The sequence below is a fragment of the Halictus rubicundus genome, chromosome 2, assembly GCF_050948215.1.
Source record: "Halictus rubicundus isolate RS-2024b chromosome 2, iyHalRubi1_principal, whole genome shotgun sequence".
NCBI classification, from domain to species: domain Eukaryota; kingdom Metazoa; phylum Arthropoda; class Insecta; order Hymenoptera; family Halictidae; genus Halictus; species Halictus rubicundus.
Genome location: NC_135150.1, coordinates 10,946,097 through 10,964,032, shown reverse-complemented (window position 1 = coordinate 10,964,032; position 17,936 = coordinate 10,946,097). Strand labels below are relative to the sequence as shown.

The 17,936-nt window shown below is 36.3% G+C and overlaps 1 protein-coding gene across 1 annotated transcript in view; it reads right to left on the bottom strand.

The window, feature by feature from the left end:
• Nucleotides 1–17,936, bottom strand: part of LOC143365235 (uncharacterized) — a 154,318-nt gene that overhangs the window by 33,965 nt on the left and 102,417 nt on the right. The window contains exon 8 of the mRNA XM_076805206.1: nucleotides 6,023–6,877. Within this exon, the coding sequence (XP_076661321.1) occupies nucleotides 6,023–6,877 (855 nt within the window). The remainder of the gene's footprint in view (nucleotides 1–6,022; nucleotides 6,878–17,936) is intronic.

The window sequence follows — 17,936 nt, the reverse complement described above, 5'->3', positions numbered from 1 at the left end:
TTTTTTTTAATATTCGTTATGCTTTAAAAACAAGTATAATTAATATAGGCACAGTAAATGGTACACCCACAGTAACTGGGTCCCTTTCCCTAGTCCACAGTAACTGGGTCCCTTGCCTTAGAAAGAGAAGAGAACGTGCACACACCAACGGTAATGAGGTTAATAAATAACGACACCTCTCGAGCATAAAGACTTAACGTAATTGGTTAGCGCCAGCGGTGTCAATGTAAACAATTTCGGACTAAACCCACTCTGGTCTTCTTCAAGGACCACGATACTACGACAGTTTTCGACGTACAATCGTCAGGCGCGTGTCGTTTAGTCTGTAGGCAGTCTTCAGCAAGAATTTTTGTCGCGAGTTTGTTAAAAACATTAGTATTTTCGGACAAAACCATTTCGTTTAAATTCAATTTCTTTCTTTTCAAATATCACATTTAAGATTCCCTTATATTTAATAAAAATTAGTTCATTAATATCGTTTCTTAGTTTGTGTGTGTGTGTGTGCGCGCGCGCTCTTCTCTTAAGTATTGAGCAACAAAACATTTGCAATTTCCATAGATTGAGAAATTCAGGAAGATTAATAATTTGATTATATACAAATTATATTCTATTTGGGTCAGTTGTTTTACCTTCATATTTGTAATTGCAAATCAAAATATTTGTACGTTCGGACAAATAATTTTCAGTAGTCAATTTATTGGCTATGGGAGTCCCCTCGCTGGAACTATTTCAAATAATACATTCCTTTTGTTTTGTATGTCTTTATATATTCTAACAAAACTGTTCAAGTGTATAGATCAGAAATTATATAAACTCACTAAGAATTATAACCACCCGAACTCTGTATTCTACTCCAGATTTGTTCGTAACTTTTTTAGTTTAGAGTAGATCATTATTTTTGTATGCGCTTGTATGTGCCGATAATTAAATCGGTAGCAAGCCGAACGGAATACGTGGCAGGCGCGTAACAAAAAATATTTGTGCAATGGTATTGCCAGTGTCTCACAACGTGAGACGCGGTACGGCAGCGAATAGCGAGAATGCGTGTGACTCGACTGTGTGTGCCTGACCAATCAGACGGCTTCTTTGCGAATTCCTTTCGCATTCCTTCCGTGTACTACACGTTGTGAAATATCGACAATACATTAGAGCTCCATTCTTAAAATAAGCTATTTACGATTTGTGTACACATTATTTCGTTCTCCCTCGAATGTCCTTTCTCCCTGTCAATGTTTGCCATGTTTACTATTATTCTCCTGTAATCTATATCTAGTTCTATTAAGAAAAGCAAGAAAAAATATTTCTAGTCTAATTCAAGGTACATTCTTATTGTTAAAATTATTTATCGCTAATACGAATGTTTATTTATTCATAGTAGCATTATTTAGAACTGCTCGTCAGTGTAACTAGTATATTATCATTAAAATTCTTCCAAAGTTATTGCTGCTACAATGGTACAGAATGTCCTCTTAGGAAGTATTCGAATTTTTATTGAATTTATAAAAAAAAAAAAAAAAAAAGAATAAGAAGACGGTATTTTATTAGCAGAGTTGAACAAATTTATGGATTTTATTCTGTGTGTTCGCCGGAAATTGTTTATTTTAAAACGTCTCCGGGGTTAAAGGGCGTTAATTCTACGCAGAATGTAATTTCGTCGCTGCACAAACGTTCTGCACGCGTAAAGTTTGGAGTAGAAGGATAAGAGGTTTGCGGTGGCTAAACGCGTCGAGACAGTCGGTACTACAGGAGGGTAGAAGCTATTTCCGGTGCTCCACGTGTGTGGGGAACAGAAGAAGAATGTGGAAATTCGAAAAAGTCACGCTGCGCAGGCTGTTTCACGAGAGCCTACAACTACATTGTAGACGAGGCTCGAAACGAATTTTTAAGAAATATCAGACTTGGTACACATTTTTCTGCGAACTTCACAGAAGAAGAAAATTTGGAATCTTATCTACTTCGATCCAAGAATCAAAATTAATGAACAATATATAACTGCTGATCTTTATGCAAATAAAAAATTGTCTACATCCTATCAAGGTTCTTATTATCAATCTGTTAGATTGTTTTACTGAAAATGAGTCATCGCTATTATTAAATCAAGGTGTAACCTGAGCCCTGCCACTATAATCGAACTTTCTAATAGACAAACGAGTAGACAATGATCTCTCCTATCATTTGTAGCAAAATAAGCTTGCATTTGTCTCGAATAAAAACTCTATTGCATAGGGTAAGGGACCCAATTACTGTGCCTATATTAATTATACCTATTTTGAAGGCATAATAAATATTAAAAAAGAGATATTACATTTTTTCCATTAAAATTTGTTAATACACGGACCCAGCACGGTTCTCAAGGACCGGCCACAGATTTTAGGTTCATGTGACAGCACTGCCCTTGCATACTGATTGTGAGACTAAAGATTTCGCTTAGGGGACATCGGTTTTTGTTCAGTAAATGCTTTAAGAAAAAGAATATAATATAAAAAGTCAATGTAATTTATTTAAACAACGTATACAAAGGTATCAATTTTTTAAAAATCATCTGTTAACACGGCCGACTCTGGGCTTAAACGGAACGGCAAGCAAAATGGGCGGGGCACTTACAGTGACGGTATCCCCACAGTAATTGGGTCCCTTACCCTATCTAATAACTGTACAGTTACTAAAAGTCTAAAGCCGGAATTACAATCGAAATGCAATCGAAATAAAGGTTCTCCTGCACAGTTCCGACTTGTATGCAACCACGGTGCAGCACAGTGCAGTTTCGTGAAACACTGGTCGAAAATATTCGACCGTATCGATTCTCGTTCCAACCGGTTCCTTCGAATCACCGGGATCCGACCTCTTGGCGTGAACATGCACGGTAATGCCACGGGATCTTATGGTGTTATCAGAAAATTAACTGGTTGCCTTGCCCGCGAAATTTCAGATATAAGATAAGGGCTTTAATTAGGGGATTCTTATTACGTCCTCTTTTCGATTTTCAATACGGGCACAGGTTCCTCGGTATTTCAATTGATCGTGCTTTCGAAATCGATAATTATGATCGGTAACGATTTTTCGACGCAACTTAAAAATAAATAAATTTAATTATACATCCCAATATATAAATCGAGGAATTGGTTAATCTTCGTTGATATATAATTGATATAAAAAGACTAGGCAGACTGTTGATATAGTTTTCTATTTCACCGAGTGTATAAAAGGATTTAGTAAGTTATAGTTTTAAATCAGTGCTATGCTAATACTACATTACTAATTCAAGGTCGATTGTAGTGGCCAAAGCATTGGCATTTCTACCTGGAATGTACAATCGAGAAGGAGATTATTCTTCGGGATGAGGTAAATGAAAAAGGAGGCAAAAGTGGCCTGTAAAAAAACCGTCATTTTTGGCCTTCACATTTCTTATGCGTGTCGTAACATTCTAGGAAAGCATTTATAAGTTTTACACTAGGTAATGCAGAAAAATGTAATTATTATTAGGTTAATTAAATATATTCGTTAAAGAATTTTTTCGAATAAATCTCTTTTATCTAAAATGGACAAAAAAAAAACGGACAAGTTAAGTTATGTATGGTAATATAGCAAAATCTAATACTTTGTTGATACAATTTTTTATCTCTCCAAAGTCATCAGTTACTATCTATTTTAAGAGAGTTACTAATTTTTTTAAATGAAGAAAATATTGCACATTTTATTTGGATTGATTAACTTTTCAGCTAAAATTATGCCAATTTTGAAAAATGACGATGTGTCCCAAAGTTCATTAAAATTATTGTATCCATTTTAATATACCTACGGTAACTGTTTATAAATTTTCATAATATACATATAAACATCATCATTGCTTTGCAAGCTATTTAGTTTTAATTAATAAATGAATTAATACTCGTTCATTGTTCAAAGCCTTTGTTCTTCGTCGACATTCGACAGGTGTATACAAACTTTTGTCTGTGACTGTACAGGTATATCCAGCCGTTACACTTTAGAACAGATCAGGATCTTATTCAAAATGCGCGCCTATTAATCAACTGACTGTTCTATGTATATCGGTTCTGCATTGGTAGCATGTTCTATAACGGTTATGTTTGGATCGTATTATTTTGTCATTTGATTCCGATCTGTCTGGGCAACGCGATGTGTACAAAAGGATGTTCACCTTTATGTGTTTATAAGAAACAGAGCAGATTACCGATTAAGTATTAGTGTATAAACAAACGAAAACTACTCCATCAAATGCTAATTGCTAATCCGGCTAATGACACAAAAGACTCGCACAAAAACGAAACACCGGCATTTCTCGAGAAGAGATGTCTAGTGCGCATGCGCACCGAAATAGTATTCCGTGAACATAGCTGCAAGAGTTCCCAACGTAGATGTAGATACAAAGAGGTTAGGCGCGAAATTCAAAGGTATATTATCAAACCGCTACCGAAGACGAAATATATTACACTTATATGCGTTAATTAGAGTGCTAAATACAAATTATACAATTGAAAATTACATCTATTGTAATTTTAAGGAAAGATCTGCCAGGAAGTCTTACTATCCATACACTCTTTACTTTTTATTTCTATTTTTACTATTTTATATACATCTTTTTATTTGCCGTAATGGACTACAATCAAATGACAAAAACAGCAAACAAAATTGTAGTAAAAGTGCAAGTAAAAATAGTATGCAATTGAGGAAATATATGCATGTATAAACTTTAAAAAAATATGACTTTAAGTAGTAATAATAATAGACGTAGAATTGAATATACCATATATCGATACTTTAGACGAACGCTCCGAGCTCTGAGAACGTCCTAAATTGTTCCTGATGGCAACGCTTAGGGCAAATATCAGAAAACCTATGTATCTCACTATCTTTCATAGTGTTATGTGTAAGCGTGGTTTCGTTGCTCTCATGGAATCAGGCCAGTGCCCCACAGGGCAATCTGAACCTGTTACTCTCCCTCGGATTTGTCTTCTCGATTGTACCAACTATTAGGAGAAACTCTAAATAATTGAATTTCTCTAACGCTTAAGAAAGCGAAAGTCGAATGCCCGTTGTTAGTTAATATATATTTTCTGCCAATTGAAACTTCTGTATACAGTAATGTCTCGAAAAATATAAAAACTTCAGGATCGATTATGTCGTATAGAGAGACACTGTTCCTTAGTCACAAAACTTGTTTGTTTTTAATTATTTTTTTTTTCAACTTTTACCAACACATTTGTGACATTCTTTTGATTAAAATAATTATCCAAACTAATCAGTGGAACATGACTGTTCGGATAATAGAACAATTACTTAGTTTCAGCGTTAGATTAAATCTTTACTGACTTGTACAATAAATAGTGTTTTACATGGATCGCTTTAGATTGAATTGTTCAATGGAGAATTTGAAATTGGGTAATGATAAATTCAAATTTCAATGGTTTGGATAATTGAGGTTCTACAATATCGTGAATTAAACGAGTAAATATGCTCCGAACTAAGTCATGTTTGGTCTCATTTTAATCAGAAAAACGTAACGAACATGCCAGTAAAAGTTTCATGAAACTAATTAAATGTACAGGGTGTCCCACGCAACCGGAACAGGCTGTATCTCCTAAACGGTTGGAAATAGAAGAAACTGTTATAGATCAAAGTTAAATGGTATCGGACAGTGCATAACATGGAAATAACTTTATGCATTTTTGCTCTTCTTTAAAAATGGAAACCTATGTTTCTGACAGCACATAAAAGTATTAACATTACTCATGCCCTAAACTTATTCGTTAGGAAGTTATCGTAGCTAAAAGCTTTCTGAATTATTTCGGTCTGTCGGTCAAGACATTACTGTATGTGAAAAACGATCGTTGCAAAGCGATTGTTCGATCGATTCCTCTTCAACTTCTAGTTCAAAACCTCGAAAAATCGTACACCGAGAGAAAGCTCCAAAAAACAATCTTCCCCAAGAAGATCGCGCACCTGAAGATCCATCCCGGTATGGATTTGTAGAATCGCGGCTTAATCTTTGGTTCACACTTACTGTTAGGCTGCGGCGAGGGTGGAGAATCGTCATAGTCAACGGGGGGTCCCGCTTCGTCGACGTTATCTTGCCCGTCGTCGGCCCTATCCCCATCGTTCTTCATCGGCATCTCTTCGTCGTCGACGCTTTCCTCGATCTGTTCGCGAACCACATCGTGAAGGATCGCGAAATTGTCCTCGTGTATTAATTCCGGTGTTACTTTCTGGACCACTTGCGGCGCCGTAAACTCATCGAGGACCTTGTCGTCGTCTTCGTCATCCTCATCCTCATCCTCGTCCTCATCTTGATCCTCGTGCAAATTGTTCTCGGCGTCCGGCTGGTATTTCGGGTTGATCTCAGGCGCGTTTATGCCCACGTTATCGAGTACATTCGAGTCTTTGTCGCGGTGGTCTTCGTCGGGATTCGAGTCGTCGTCTTTGTAAAATTCGTAGGAGAGTTTCTTCACGGGCAACATCGGCATTTCGTCGATCGCGTCGACGTCCGTCTCAGGCCCCAAATCCGTGTAATCATAGTCCGCATCGCCGTTCTCGTGTTTCCCGTTGCTGGCTGCTAGAATACCCTCGTCCCCGTGATCCCGCGGCTCCTGCGACAGCATCGTCTGCTTCAGGTTGTTCGAGTTGATCGCGTTGTGTGCGTCGTCGATGTCCAGGAACAGCGGTTTATCCTTCGAGTTCATTTTCTCCAGTATATCATGCACTCGCGCGCTGTAGAACCGATTGTACAAACGGGTCTTTCGCGATCTGGCTGCGATCTCGCTGGCTGTGGATAACAAGACCACAACCAAGGTGACGTTGTCCCTCGAACCTGCGTGCTTCGCCCACTGCAGCAGGATGTGATGGGCACGTTCCAGTCCGTCTGTAATTCAAAGAGACTCTTTTAGTCAAGATCAATTCACAACACACAAAGTGGACAAAATTGTTCAAGGTCAGTTGGTTCAGTTGGCCGTTTCAAGGTGGCTTGAAAATGATCGTTGCTAAATTAATCAACAAGCAAACTGAGCACGTACATGTGGCGTCGGAAGAAGGGGAGCACCACAGAAATGTTCAGAACTTTACATCTTTTATAATCATTAAAAATCCACGATTACGTAAGCACAAGTTTCTTCATTTCAAAATAGACTTTAGAAGTCAATATTGATCGTAACCGACTTATCATCGACACGTGAATAATTCCTACTTCCTGTAAATCGAAGTGAATTCAACGAATCCACATTCGCGAAAGAAGGAATGATCATTTATTAGAAAATATAACAGCGGAAAAACGAACAGAGAAAAAATGCTGATTGTACACGTGTTCACTAACGAAGGTTCTATGAAACTATTGTGAAAATTGTAGAATGCGTTTGGTGGTTGTTACGGGTAAGTATAGCGACCGACCACGTTCGCACGGCACTGCGCGTCACTTTGAGCAGCGGCATATAGTCAGAAAAGTACACGGGGCTGAATGCGTGCCTCTGAATGCAAGTGCAATGACCTGTGCGCCACGTTCGCATAACTTTCCAAGCCCACCCTCTCTTCCTTTCCCCAACGAATTTTTTCCAATTTCAACCCTGCTCGAAAAGATCGTCTCGGGCTAACCGATTTCGGCCCTTCGTTCGCGCCCAGTGACTTTATTGCGACGAAAACCGCCCACCATCCATCCTGATCCCTCCAACCCCTCCCCGGCATTAATTCTCCTTCGGTCTGCTTTTCCACCGTCGCGCCGGCCCAACCCTCTTTTCTTCCTTTCGGGATTATTCCTACAGGGATTTGCCTCGCTCTTTTTCACCGACTCACTTTCAACGTTGTTTATAACCCGTACTCGTGTTTTGCGCACTCCGGCTTTTAATGGTATTACATACGAAAAGGGAGTCAGAGAAGTACGCGTGTTGCACGCTTAGAACACGCGACCCGGCTTTCATTCGGATGAAAAACGCTAGCGAATCATTAACTTATTGTTGTCGCACGATACTGTTGTTTAGAGTTGCTTGAATAAAGCCAGTCACGGGAGCCTACGTGTCCCCCCAATCGATTGAAAATAGTTACGAAAAACGAAGGTTTTCCACTTGTTTGTTTAGCGGTTGTTTGATTTGGTGAAATTGATCATGTTCTGAAAAAATAATTCCATTTTATCTGTGTTCGTCGAACTGGTAAAAATATGAATTCATATTTACGAACGTATGTTTTCGAACGAACGGGATTGGTTTTGTTATTAATTTGCAATTTTTCGTTGTAAGGGAAATGATCAAGTTAATCGACCAATCCTGGCACCGCTTGATTCTAAAATCACCATTCTCGGTAATCGGTTTTCGCTTAAACGCGAGTCGTGACTCGAATAATATTTGCCAATTATCCCAACATCGATTCTGCTACTAACATCTCCTTGGAACATAGCACATGATCAAACGGGTCGTAACGTGTAATCAGAATCAATTCGCGAATGCAATTCCCATATAACCCGCGACTCGAAACGCACCGTCCCGAGATGTATCGATTGCGGATGAAGCATTGATGTAGAAGAGAGGTTCGGTGAATTCCTGAAGCCTTACAGCGGAACGATCGTTTATCAAATCTGTGCATCGCGGCCCTCGTATTTCTTCACGAATCGAAGTATACGTCGAAAACTTTCCTTTTCGGTAACAGCGTACAAAATTGATTTAAAAAAAAAGAAAGATCACGCGAGACCATTCCACTCTTCAGCGTCGTTCTTATAATTCTGTTGAAGAATTTGTGAAAATGGCGACCAACAATTATCCGATTATGAGCCTCGTTAAGCTCATTTGTTACCCCGAAAAGTTTTTTATTGCTCATTAGCGTTAATCATTGTTTCGACTATGTGTATTAGACGTACAAATAAATTCTTTTCAATTTTAGAGTGAGAACCTTATTAAACTTCGCATGATGCTGGCTGGGTCTGCGGTGACCCACAACATTTGTTGCGGATGCAGTAAACGTGTATTGGTACACGTATGTAGTCGCTAGCCTATGGGTCACGTGAGACCCAGTTATCGGCAACTACAGATCCATCATGCGAGGGTTAAACAAATAATTATAATAGACATTCACTATTGTTATCGAAGTCCTTATGTTAATTTTCTGGCATCTTTCACAAAGTCTGCCGATGTTCATGCAATTTTCCATTTTCGTAGGTTGGTTTCTAAAAATTGAGAGAAAAATATTATAATCGTTTTATAATATAAATGGTTTTTTGTGTTAATAAATGCATAAATATTTGGAGTCTACTCAAGAGTTACTGCATGTTGAGTGCAAAAAGATGTCTCTATAGGAAACACAATCGCGTAAAATTTTTAATTGTTACTGGTAACGCGCATTTGTTTAATCGTCAATGTCGTCTTACGTGGCAACGTAAAGTTAAATTCTCTGTTTAGTTAAGCATAAACCATTGGAACATCTTGTAATCGGTTCGCACGAGGTCGCCATAAAAATGTGTTGCGATAAGTTTTTGTAATAAATTACCTAGAACGGGTAGAAGTATCAACGACAAAGAGGAAGTTCTAACCTCGCGGTGAAATATCGTCCCCTTCCTCGAGCAACGCACTTTACAGACGAGGATAGGTTAAATTACACGGAAATATTGGGTTACCTGTGCCACGATACTGCGACAACGGCTGAACAATAAACGGCTGTGTTAATGCCACATAGTTCCCTCTGTTCTGCCCAACTTTTGTACAGAGCTACCCGGTAAAATATTACTTGGATAGTCTCGGGGCCACGAAAACCAAGCCAAACGATGGCGAAACGTGTCATTCGAAATGCGTAACACCTTTCCTGCACAATGTGCAGATGCGCGCCGGGCGCGTTGAGACGAAAAATGTTACCTTTTGGAATTTAGCACGCGCGCAACTGCGTTTTCGCGCCGATTTATGAAAGTCTCAGCGCGTGCGCCGGAAAGTGTTAGTCACGCATTGAATTTTACAAACGAGTGACTTTTCATTTCTATGAATTTACAAGTGAAAGGATTACTATTCTCATCTATCATCTTCAGTAATTACACGAGGCAATGAAACACGATTTGAAAAGAAAAACTTGTTGCGCTAAGCCACATTATTGCTAGCATATAGAGTACATACAATTATAAATTTATTGGATAGGACATTCAAGAAACACGTGCAAAATCTTAATCGATCTGAAAGGTGGTTACGGAGTAAACCGCAAAGATCAATTTTTGGCATAATTTCTCTGTGCAATGGTGTGTTAAAATTCAGAAAAAAATCAGACCCATGTCAAACACCTAGATACATACTCTACAAATCGATTCTGATTTTTAAATTGAAAATCCTGATGATAAAAAATAAAAAAACGTTCGAAGATATCGTGAAAGTTTAAAAGCAGCATCCTTTCTATTTTCACCGTGGCAATCAAATTTGGAAAGTTGTATATTTCGAAGTAGGTACAAAAATCGTTTTAGCTTTCGAAATTTTTTATTCTCCCCATTGCCGGTCTTTGACGCGTCACAATGAACAAGCTGTAACTTCAAAATTTTAGGAGTGCATTTTTTATGTGTCTGCATTTCTGATACGTGAAAAAAGGTTGATTTTTTGTTAGACTAGAATACCTCGTTAATACGATTCAGTGCACGGAGCAACTTTCTGCGTGCAGTGTGCACGATGCGTACGTCGCATAGTGGTTCGAAACCGTGAAAACACGTACTAAAGTCGAATTTTTTAATGTCGTAGAAATTTTTTTGAAATTTTAACTATAAATTCTTATGTCTGAAGTAAGTTTTGACATGCATGTGGATGGCTCTAAGTCACTCGGAATTTTTTTCCAGAACGCTGAAAAGAGCGAACAAAGAAGGATTATATGTCTAGCTGAAATTGGCGTAGTTGACCTCACTATATTTTGTGATTGATTGAAAATAGTTAAAATCTACTCGTGTAGTGTCAAAGAGCAGCCTTTTAGCTACACTTATATAAAAGATGAAAGTAATAACAATGATCTTAACCCTCTAAACAATATCCTTTCCTGAATCCCTTTTGTTTCCTGCTTTTTAAGATTTAACTCGACCTACGAAACGGAATTAACGTGGGGTAACGATAAATCTTGCACAGATGTATTCGTTAGAACCTATCGAAGGTGACTGAACAAGAATTTTGTGCATCCGCTTGCATCTACGACAGTTATAACAGTATATGTGCAGTCACTACGCCGAAATCTGCGACGGGCCGCGTAAAGTGAAGAACTATGGGCCATGCCAAATTGATCACTTTTTGACGTTACCATCGACAATTAAATGAAATATGTTGTAGTCCGTGTGAAATTAGGGGGGTGAGTCATCATTTTGCCGCTTCAGAATTCGTTTAGAAACTAAAGGCCTTCGAAGTTTGCAATTTTTGGCGACAACGGACTTCACTTACGAATTTTCATCTCGGGAACTGTTCGTCCGATTGAGCTACATATTTTTATATTATTCAGAATGGATTGGGCCATTATAAAGTAATCTTTTTATAATGCATACAAATGAGCATGAGAATAATCTTTCTCCTTTGACGTTCTCCACACATAACGGCCGAGTGGCGGAATATTTCATATTTTTGTTTATAACTTTTTGATAAAGCGTTGAACAACCTATGTCTATATAACATTTTTTTCTTGTTTAGGTCCATAGAATATACTGACAAAGTTTGGCGCTTTAAAACCGGTGTTACCCTGTATAAAGGGTAGTTTATAAGAGTTATTTATTGTAGTAAAAAAGATAATCCCTAAATTCGTTCTGTTAATAAAAAATAACGTATAAATAACAACGCTATGAATTCAGTTGACGTTTTCACGGTTTCGAACCACTGTGCGCCGTGTCCATAGAAATTATAGTTGTGAACAAAGTATTATCGATTGGCCCCTCTGGAAAACGGGTGTGACAGGCGGCTCTAGCACGCATCCTATCGAACCGGATGGACATTCGACCGATCGATAGCCGGCTCCCTTACATTCGGATCACATCACTCTCAATTTGGTCGACGCGGAAGGCGAAATGCGATTTCGGATCGGTCACGAAACCGGCCTCGTTGGGGGATGATTCCGTGTAGGGTGGAGGACTTTGACACAAGTCTGCCAAGCCCTATTCCTTTAGGAATCGTCTAATTCTCCAGCCAATTGCCATACTTCCTTGCGATGTTCAATAAAATTCGACGTCTTCACATCTTGAATTGTCAATGTACATTTCCATGCCGCAAATTGAAGCAACGTGTGTTACATAGGCGCACACGTCTCGTTGCTTATGCTTCGTTCACAATTTTATCTTGAAAATCAACATTTGTTACGTATCGTATCATTTTACCATCTCATTTTTCCAAACGCGTCTTAAATTGCGTCTTTAATTTTTTAACAGCTCGAGGAGTAACAAACCAGTCAGACTCGTGATGAAGATTTCTAACAAAATCTTTCCTTCTCTCTTATTTGTTTCTCAGAAACAATTAAATTGTGTAAGAAGTATTTCTCGTGTCGTCAGAATTCGAGAAAGCAACTAGGTAATCTATCTTACATGTACCATCCAGTACATTTTGAAAATTGAAATAAGAAACATTGCTATTTACAGAATAATTTTTTAAGTTCCACTATATTGTGGTTCAGGCTGTAAATTTGACTTGGGGATTGATTTCATTTTGCAAATATTATATTCTGTATTTTGTTTTTCTTCTTTCGTACTTTTATACTCATTCAAATAATTATAAACGATGCTGAAAATGCATATATCAGCTTTTAATCAAGAACTTTAAAAGAATACTATTTGTGACAAAAAATTTATACAATGATTTTCTTATGTATTACTCGTATTAAAAAAATGTATACAGTGATTTTCTTATGTATTACTTGTATTAAAAAATGTATACAGTGATTTTCTTATGTATTACTTGTATTAAAAAATTTATGCAGTGATTTTCTTATGTATTACTAGTATTAAAAAAATGTATACAGTGATTTTCTTATGTATTACTTGTATTAAAAAATTTATGCAGTGATTTTCTTATGTATTACTCGTATTAAAAAAATGTATACAGTGATTTTCTTATGTATTACTTGTATTAAAAAATTTATACAGTGATTTTATTATGTATTACTCGTATTAAAAAAATGTATACAGTGATTTTCTTATGTATTACTTGTATTAAAAAATTTATGCAGTGATTTTCTTATGTATTACTAGTATTAAAAAAATGTATACAGTGATTTTCTTATGTATTACTTGTATTAAAAAATGTATACAGTGTTTTTATTATGTATTACTTGTATTGAAAAACGTATACGGTGAGATTCTTACGTGTTAACCTAGCCAAGGACAGACTTCTGAAGGGTACTGTATATCTAGTATTTCGATGGGGAGGATAACGCTAGCCCTAACAGTCAGTGACTCATAATTCGCCGGTATGCGCAGAGGCAACGATTTTAGCCCCTAACACGGAAGGTTTCGCCTAGTGAGTAATGATTCCTGGAATGACGGTACAAGGATAGTTTCGCTAATCCTACTAATAATTCAGAAGGCTGGTTATCCAACGCCTACGAGAAATATTTCTCAAAGTTGTGTGATCGATCACAGAACTATGTGGCTGCGCGTGCAAAATATTTTCAGACGCATACAATATAAACTGCAATAATGTCGCTTAATGTCGCATAGCGAAGGAAGTGTCCGTGAACATTTTCAGTATGCCACGCGCATCTTCTTACAAAAGTGTTCGGTCATCTATTACTTCTATAAAAAAAGGTCACATTCAATTGATGTTACATAAACTTTGCCACATCTTTCTGTTGGCAAAAATGTGCTTTTCGCTGCATCATGCGTGTTATTTGCACAATTGTAGTGCCCAACTATTTTCCTAATAGAACATGCAATAAGACTAGAAAAGACGATAAAAGTGGATAGGAGAAAAACATTAAACAGAAGAACAGTAAACGGTATTAGAAAAATTTAGAAGTATTTTTGTATCACGTTCAACCTATCAAACCCATTAAGAAAGGAAATCAATTTCTATTGTACATAAAGATCTGCAGTTATTATTAGAAGCAAATATTTCTGATATTTCTGATATTTCTGATTTCATTTGCAAATCAGTTTACGGAATACACTGTATTGTTTCAGCGTGACAAAACCTTTTTGTTTACGATTATTACTTTATAAAAATTTTATCAATATATTCGTAATATTTTTCTGATTGAAATGAGATCAAACGAGACATCATTCGATTTATACGGGGTGTCCCAAAAATGATGTACTTCCTTGAAAAGGGCGATTCTCGTGGTCATTTGAAATAACTTTTTCCTTTGGGAAAATGTTCACCAGGGCTTCGTTCAGGAGTTATTAACGAAAAACACGGACCAATCAGAGCACGGCTATAGCGGGCGGATTGCCACTCGTCGAGAGATCCTACTGAGCGTGGCGTTGACATTGGACGAGCTGGAATCCGTCCGTTGTATCTGCGCTATGATTGGTCCGTGTTTTTCGTTAATAACTCCTTAACAAATCCGAGGCGAAAATTTTTTTTAAGGAAAAAGTTACTTCAAATGACCTTGGGAACCAAGCTTTTCAAAGTTTTCTGATATATTTGGGACACTCTGTATAACAGGATTTATTGTACAAATCAGTAAAGGTCGAATCCAACACTCTAGCTCGTGCTCCATTGATTAGTTCGGGTAATCGAGATTCTACTGTTTCGTGGATTAAAGAAATAAATACGGTCCGAATCGTGTCACGTTTGGCGTCATTTTAATCAGAAAAATGTCACGAATATGTTGGTAAAAGTTTCGTAAAAAAAAAGGATAGTTCAAAACAAAAATGTTTATTGGTGTCGATGTTCAAGGAATGATGTTTATACACGATACAAGTGACACTTGCCAAATCGATTAACTCCATAAACAAACACTATGAAAAAATGGATAAAATAATAGATACCTACAACTTAAAAAGATTTTGTCACTTGGCGGTATTACAGAAAATTTTACGGAAAGTATAACGGTTGAGGAAATTATTTGAAATATAAAAAGATACGCGTCAATATATTTACGAACGAAACAGTTTAATGTTTAAAAAGTGGGATCAATCGCTTTGGCCTGCGTAAAGTCGACCTGTCGAGGCACTACTGTAGTTTAGATTTCTTGCTTGGTCTTCCATAAGTGATTCGATGTTTGTGTACGAGGGTGTACACTGTCGAGAAAATGACCTTCGCCGTAGCATAATTAACACGATTTATTCATTCCCGGCGAAAGCGGGCCAGTCCGTTCGCGATCTTAAGAAAAACCTTCTGCCGCGAAGTTTTCCCGTCTTCGAACTGTTACTGTATCCAAGCGATATGAATTATGGAGGTGGTGCGCGCATAAATTGAGGCTTGCTCGCGGAACGATCGTTGAACTAATGCTCATCGGCCCTGACGATCGGTGTTAGTAGCTGTTTCGCGATTTTCCTACGAAAAAACTCTGCTGCCTCGCGATAAAATGTTACCGTCGACCCCGTGTCACCCGTTTCTCGAATCTACTCGAGCTTGAAATTCGAAACGGATCGATCAAAAGATTTTAATCTTGATGATTAATCACATACCGGCGGAGCAACATTGCAGATAACAATGTCATTCGATACAAATTGCAATCGGATCCGCATTTAACAGCCTGTGTATCGTTACAATGGATATTGCATTACAAACTAATTGATCCTGTTCACTGTTGGGATTTCGTTAGCGTTTTGTCAATTAAGGGGACATTACACAATTTCTCAGATCGGAAATTTTAATCATTTTTATGGGACTGATAAAGTAATAAAAACACATTTTTTGAGTCCGTCATTTTTTTTGACATATATCTTTGACATATATGTCTTCAAATACAAGAAAATTTTTGTATATAATTTTGTAAATGATTTTGTATAGATGTTTTTTGCAGCCTCGTGGAAGGTAGTTTAAAAATTTTAATCTGAAAAAAATTATCCTTAGAAAAAGTATGAGTACGGCCTCAGTATAGGCTACGATTATTTTGTTCGAGCAAAAATTCACAAAATGGTGGACCTCCAAAGTTGGTGGTCTCAAAAATAGAATTTTCTTCGTAAAAAGAACGTTAAAAATTCAGGAAAAAATGAACCAATCTTATTTATTCTAGCCTATACTGGTGCCACAATTATACTAGTTCTAAGGATAATTCTTCTTTGTTCTTCAGACGTTCCAGTGAGTTGCAATGGTGCACCCCAGCAGACCCAAATTTTTAAAATGACTTCCACGAGGCTGCAAAAAACCCCTATAAAAAATCATTTACAAATTTCTATAAAAAAATTTTCTTGTATTTGAAGACTTAAGATATATGTCAAAAAAATTACGGATTCAAAAAAAGATTTTTTCATTACTTTATCAGTCCCACAAAAATTATTAAAATTTCCGACCCGAGAAAATGTAATGTCCCCTTAAGTTGCTTTGACGTTGATGTTCGATTTAGGGGGAAAATATTACTTAAATAAACATTTAGGGGAAAGAGAGTTCTGTACTTTTGTAAGGACAAATATAATTGAAAATGCTGCGAATAAACAATTTATTTGTGTAAATCCGTGATTTCTTTTTAATGATAGAAATTTATGCTCAACTTAGTATAAAAAGTTTTAATTTACATTGTTAAACAATCGATGGATAAGGATATACAATCATTTTATATGAATATTGGGAGTCCATAATTACAAACTACTCTTGCACGAGTATTATTTATTGTGTACATGCAAATTCGTGTAACATGAAAATATTTTTGTAAAATGAAACATAAAAATAAGAATTTATATGTACACCTACCAATCTACAGTCTAGTGATAATTAACGACATGAGAATATTGATACTATATTAGTTATTTTTTGAAAGGTAATTATTTCATTTTTAATCTCGCAACCTAACGCAATCCTGAAGTATTACAAGCATACTATACAGTAGAGAAAATATTCCTTCATCGGGAATGCGGATTGCCGAAATCACAGTTGCTATAAGAGTATATTAAGCCTATTAAGACGTTTTTATGAATCAGGCGTTTTATTTTGGTAATACGCAGAGCGATACCAGGCGCCATCGAACAATGTTCTGTTGTTATAGAATTAGCATACCGGGTGTACTTCAAAAAACTGTGGCAACAAAAATCTCATAGCCCTATTTAATTTCTGTGATAATTATTTCTGACCGATATTTGATCAATACTTCATATTACTGTACAATATTATAACTGTGTAACAAAAAAATACTTTAATATTACTTTTAAATTTACTTCATATTTTACTTTATTATTTAATTAATTTATTACCTTCGTATTTTTAATTTCTAAGGGCAACTTAATTTTTCATAAATTTAATGAACTGTATATTCTGAGCATGTGGAAAGTTATTTTCTATTTTATTTTATAATTACCTGTGAATTAATTATTCATCATAAAACGCGATATTAAATAAAGTTTAACACATAAAGTTTAAAAGTAGCTTTTAATATAAACTTTAACGGTTAAAGGTTGCCAACATTTTCACTTTATTTTGAATTATATTTCATTTTTACCATTAGTAGTATTTCAGTTAAAGAAATAGTTAAAAGTAACGTTTCATATAAACTTTAATGGTTGAAGATAACCAATATTTTTAATTAAAATACTTCTAGGGTAAGGGATTCAATTACTGTGCCTATATTAATTATACTTATTTTCAAAGCATAATGTATCTTAAAAAAAGATATATATATATATAGCATATATACTAACAATTTTATTGCACTGCAAATTACACGAACTGTTGTGTGAGTTTTCTCAATGGCAGGTACTCTCTATGCTCCTTACTATTGTCTTGCGCCCCACGTTTTTCATAGTTATTAAAAATTCACAATCACAAATTTTCAGGACTATCTGTATGGGGTTAGGAAAATTATTTTATACTTTTTAGTCTGTCTTAAAAATAAAATTTTTTATTCAAATTTCTTGTAGAAAT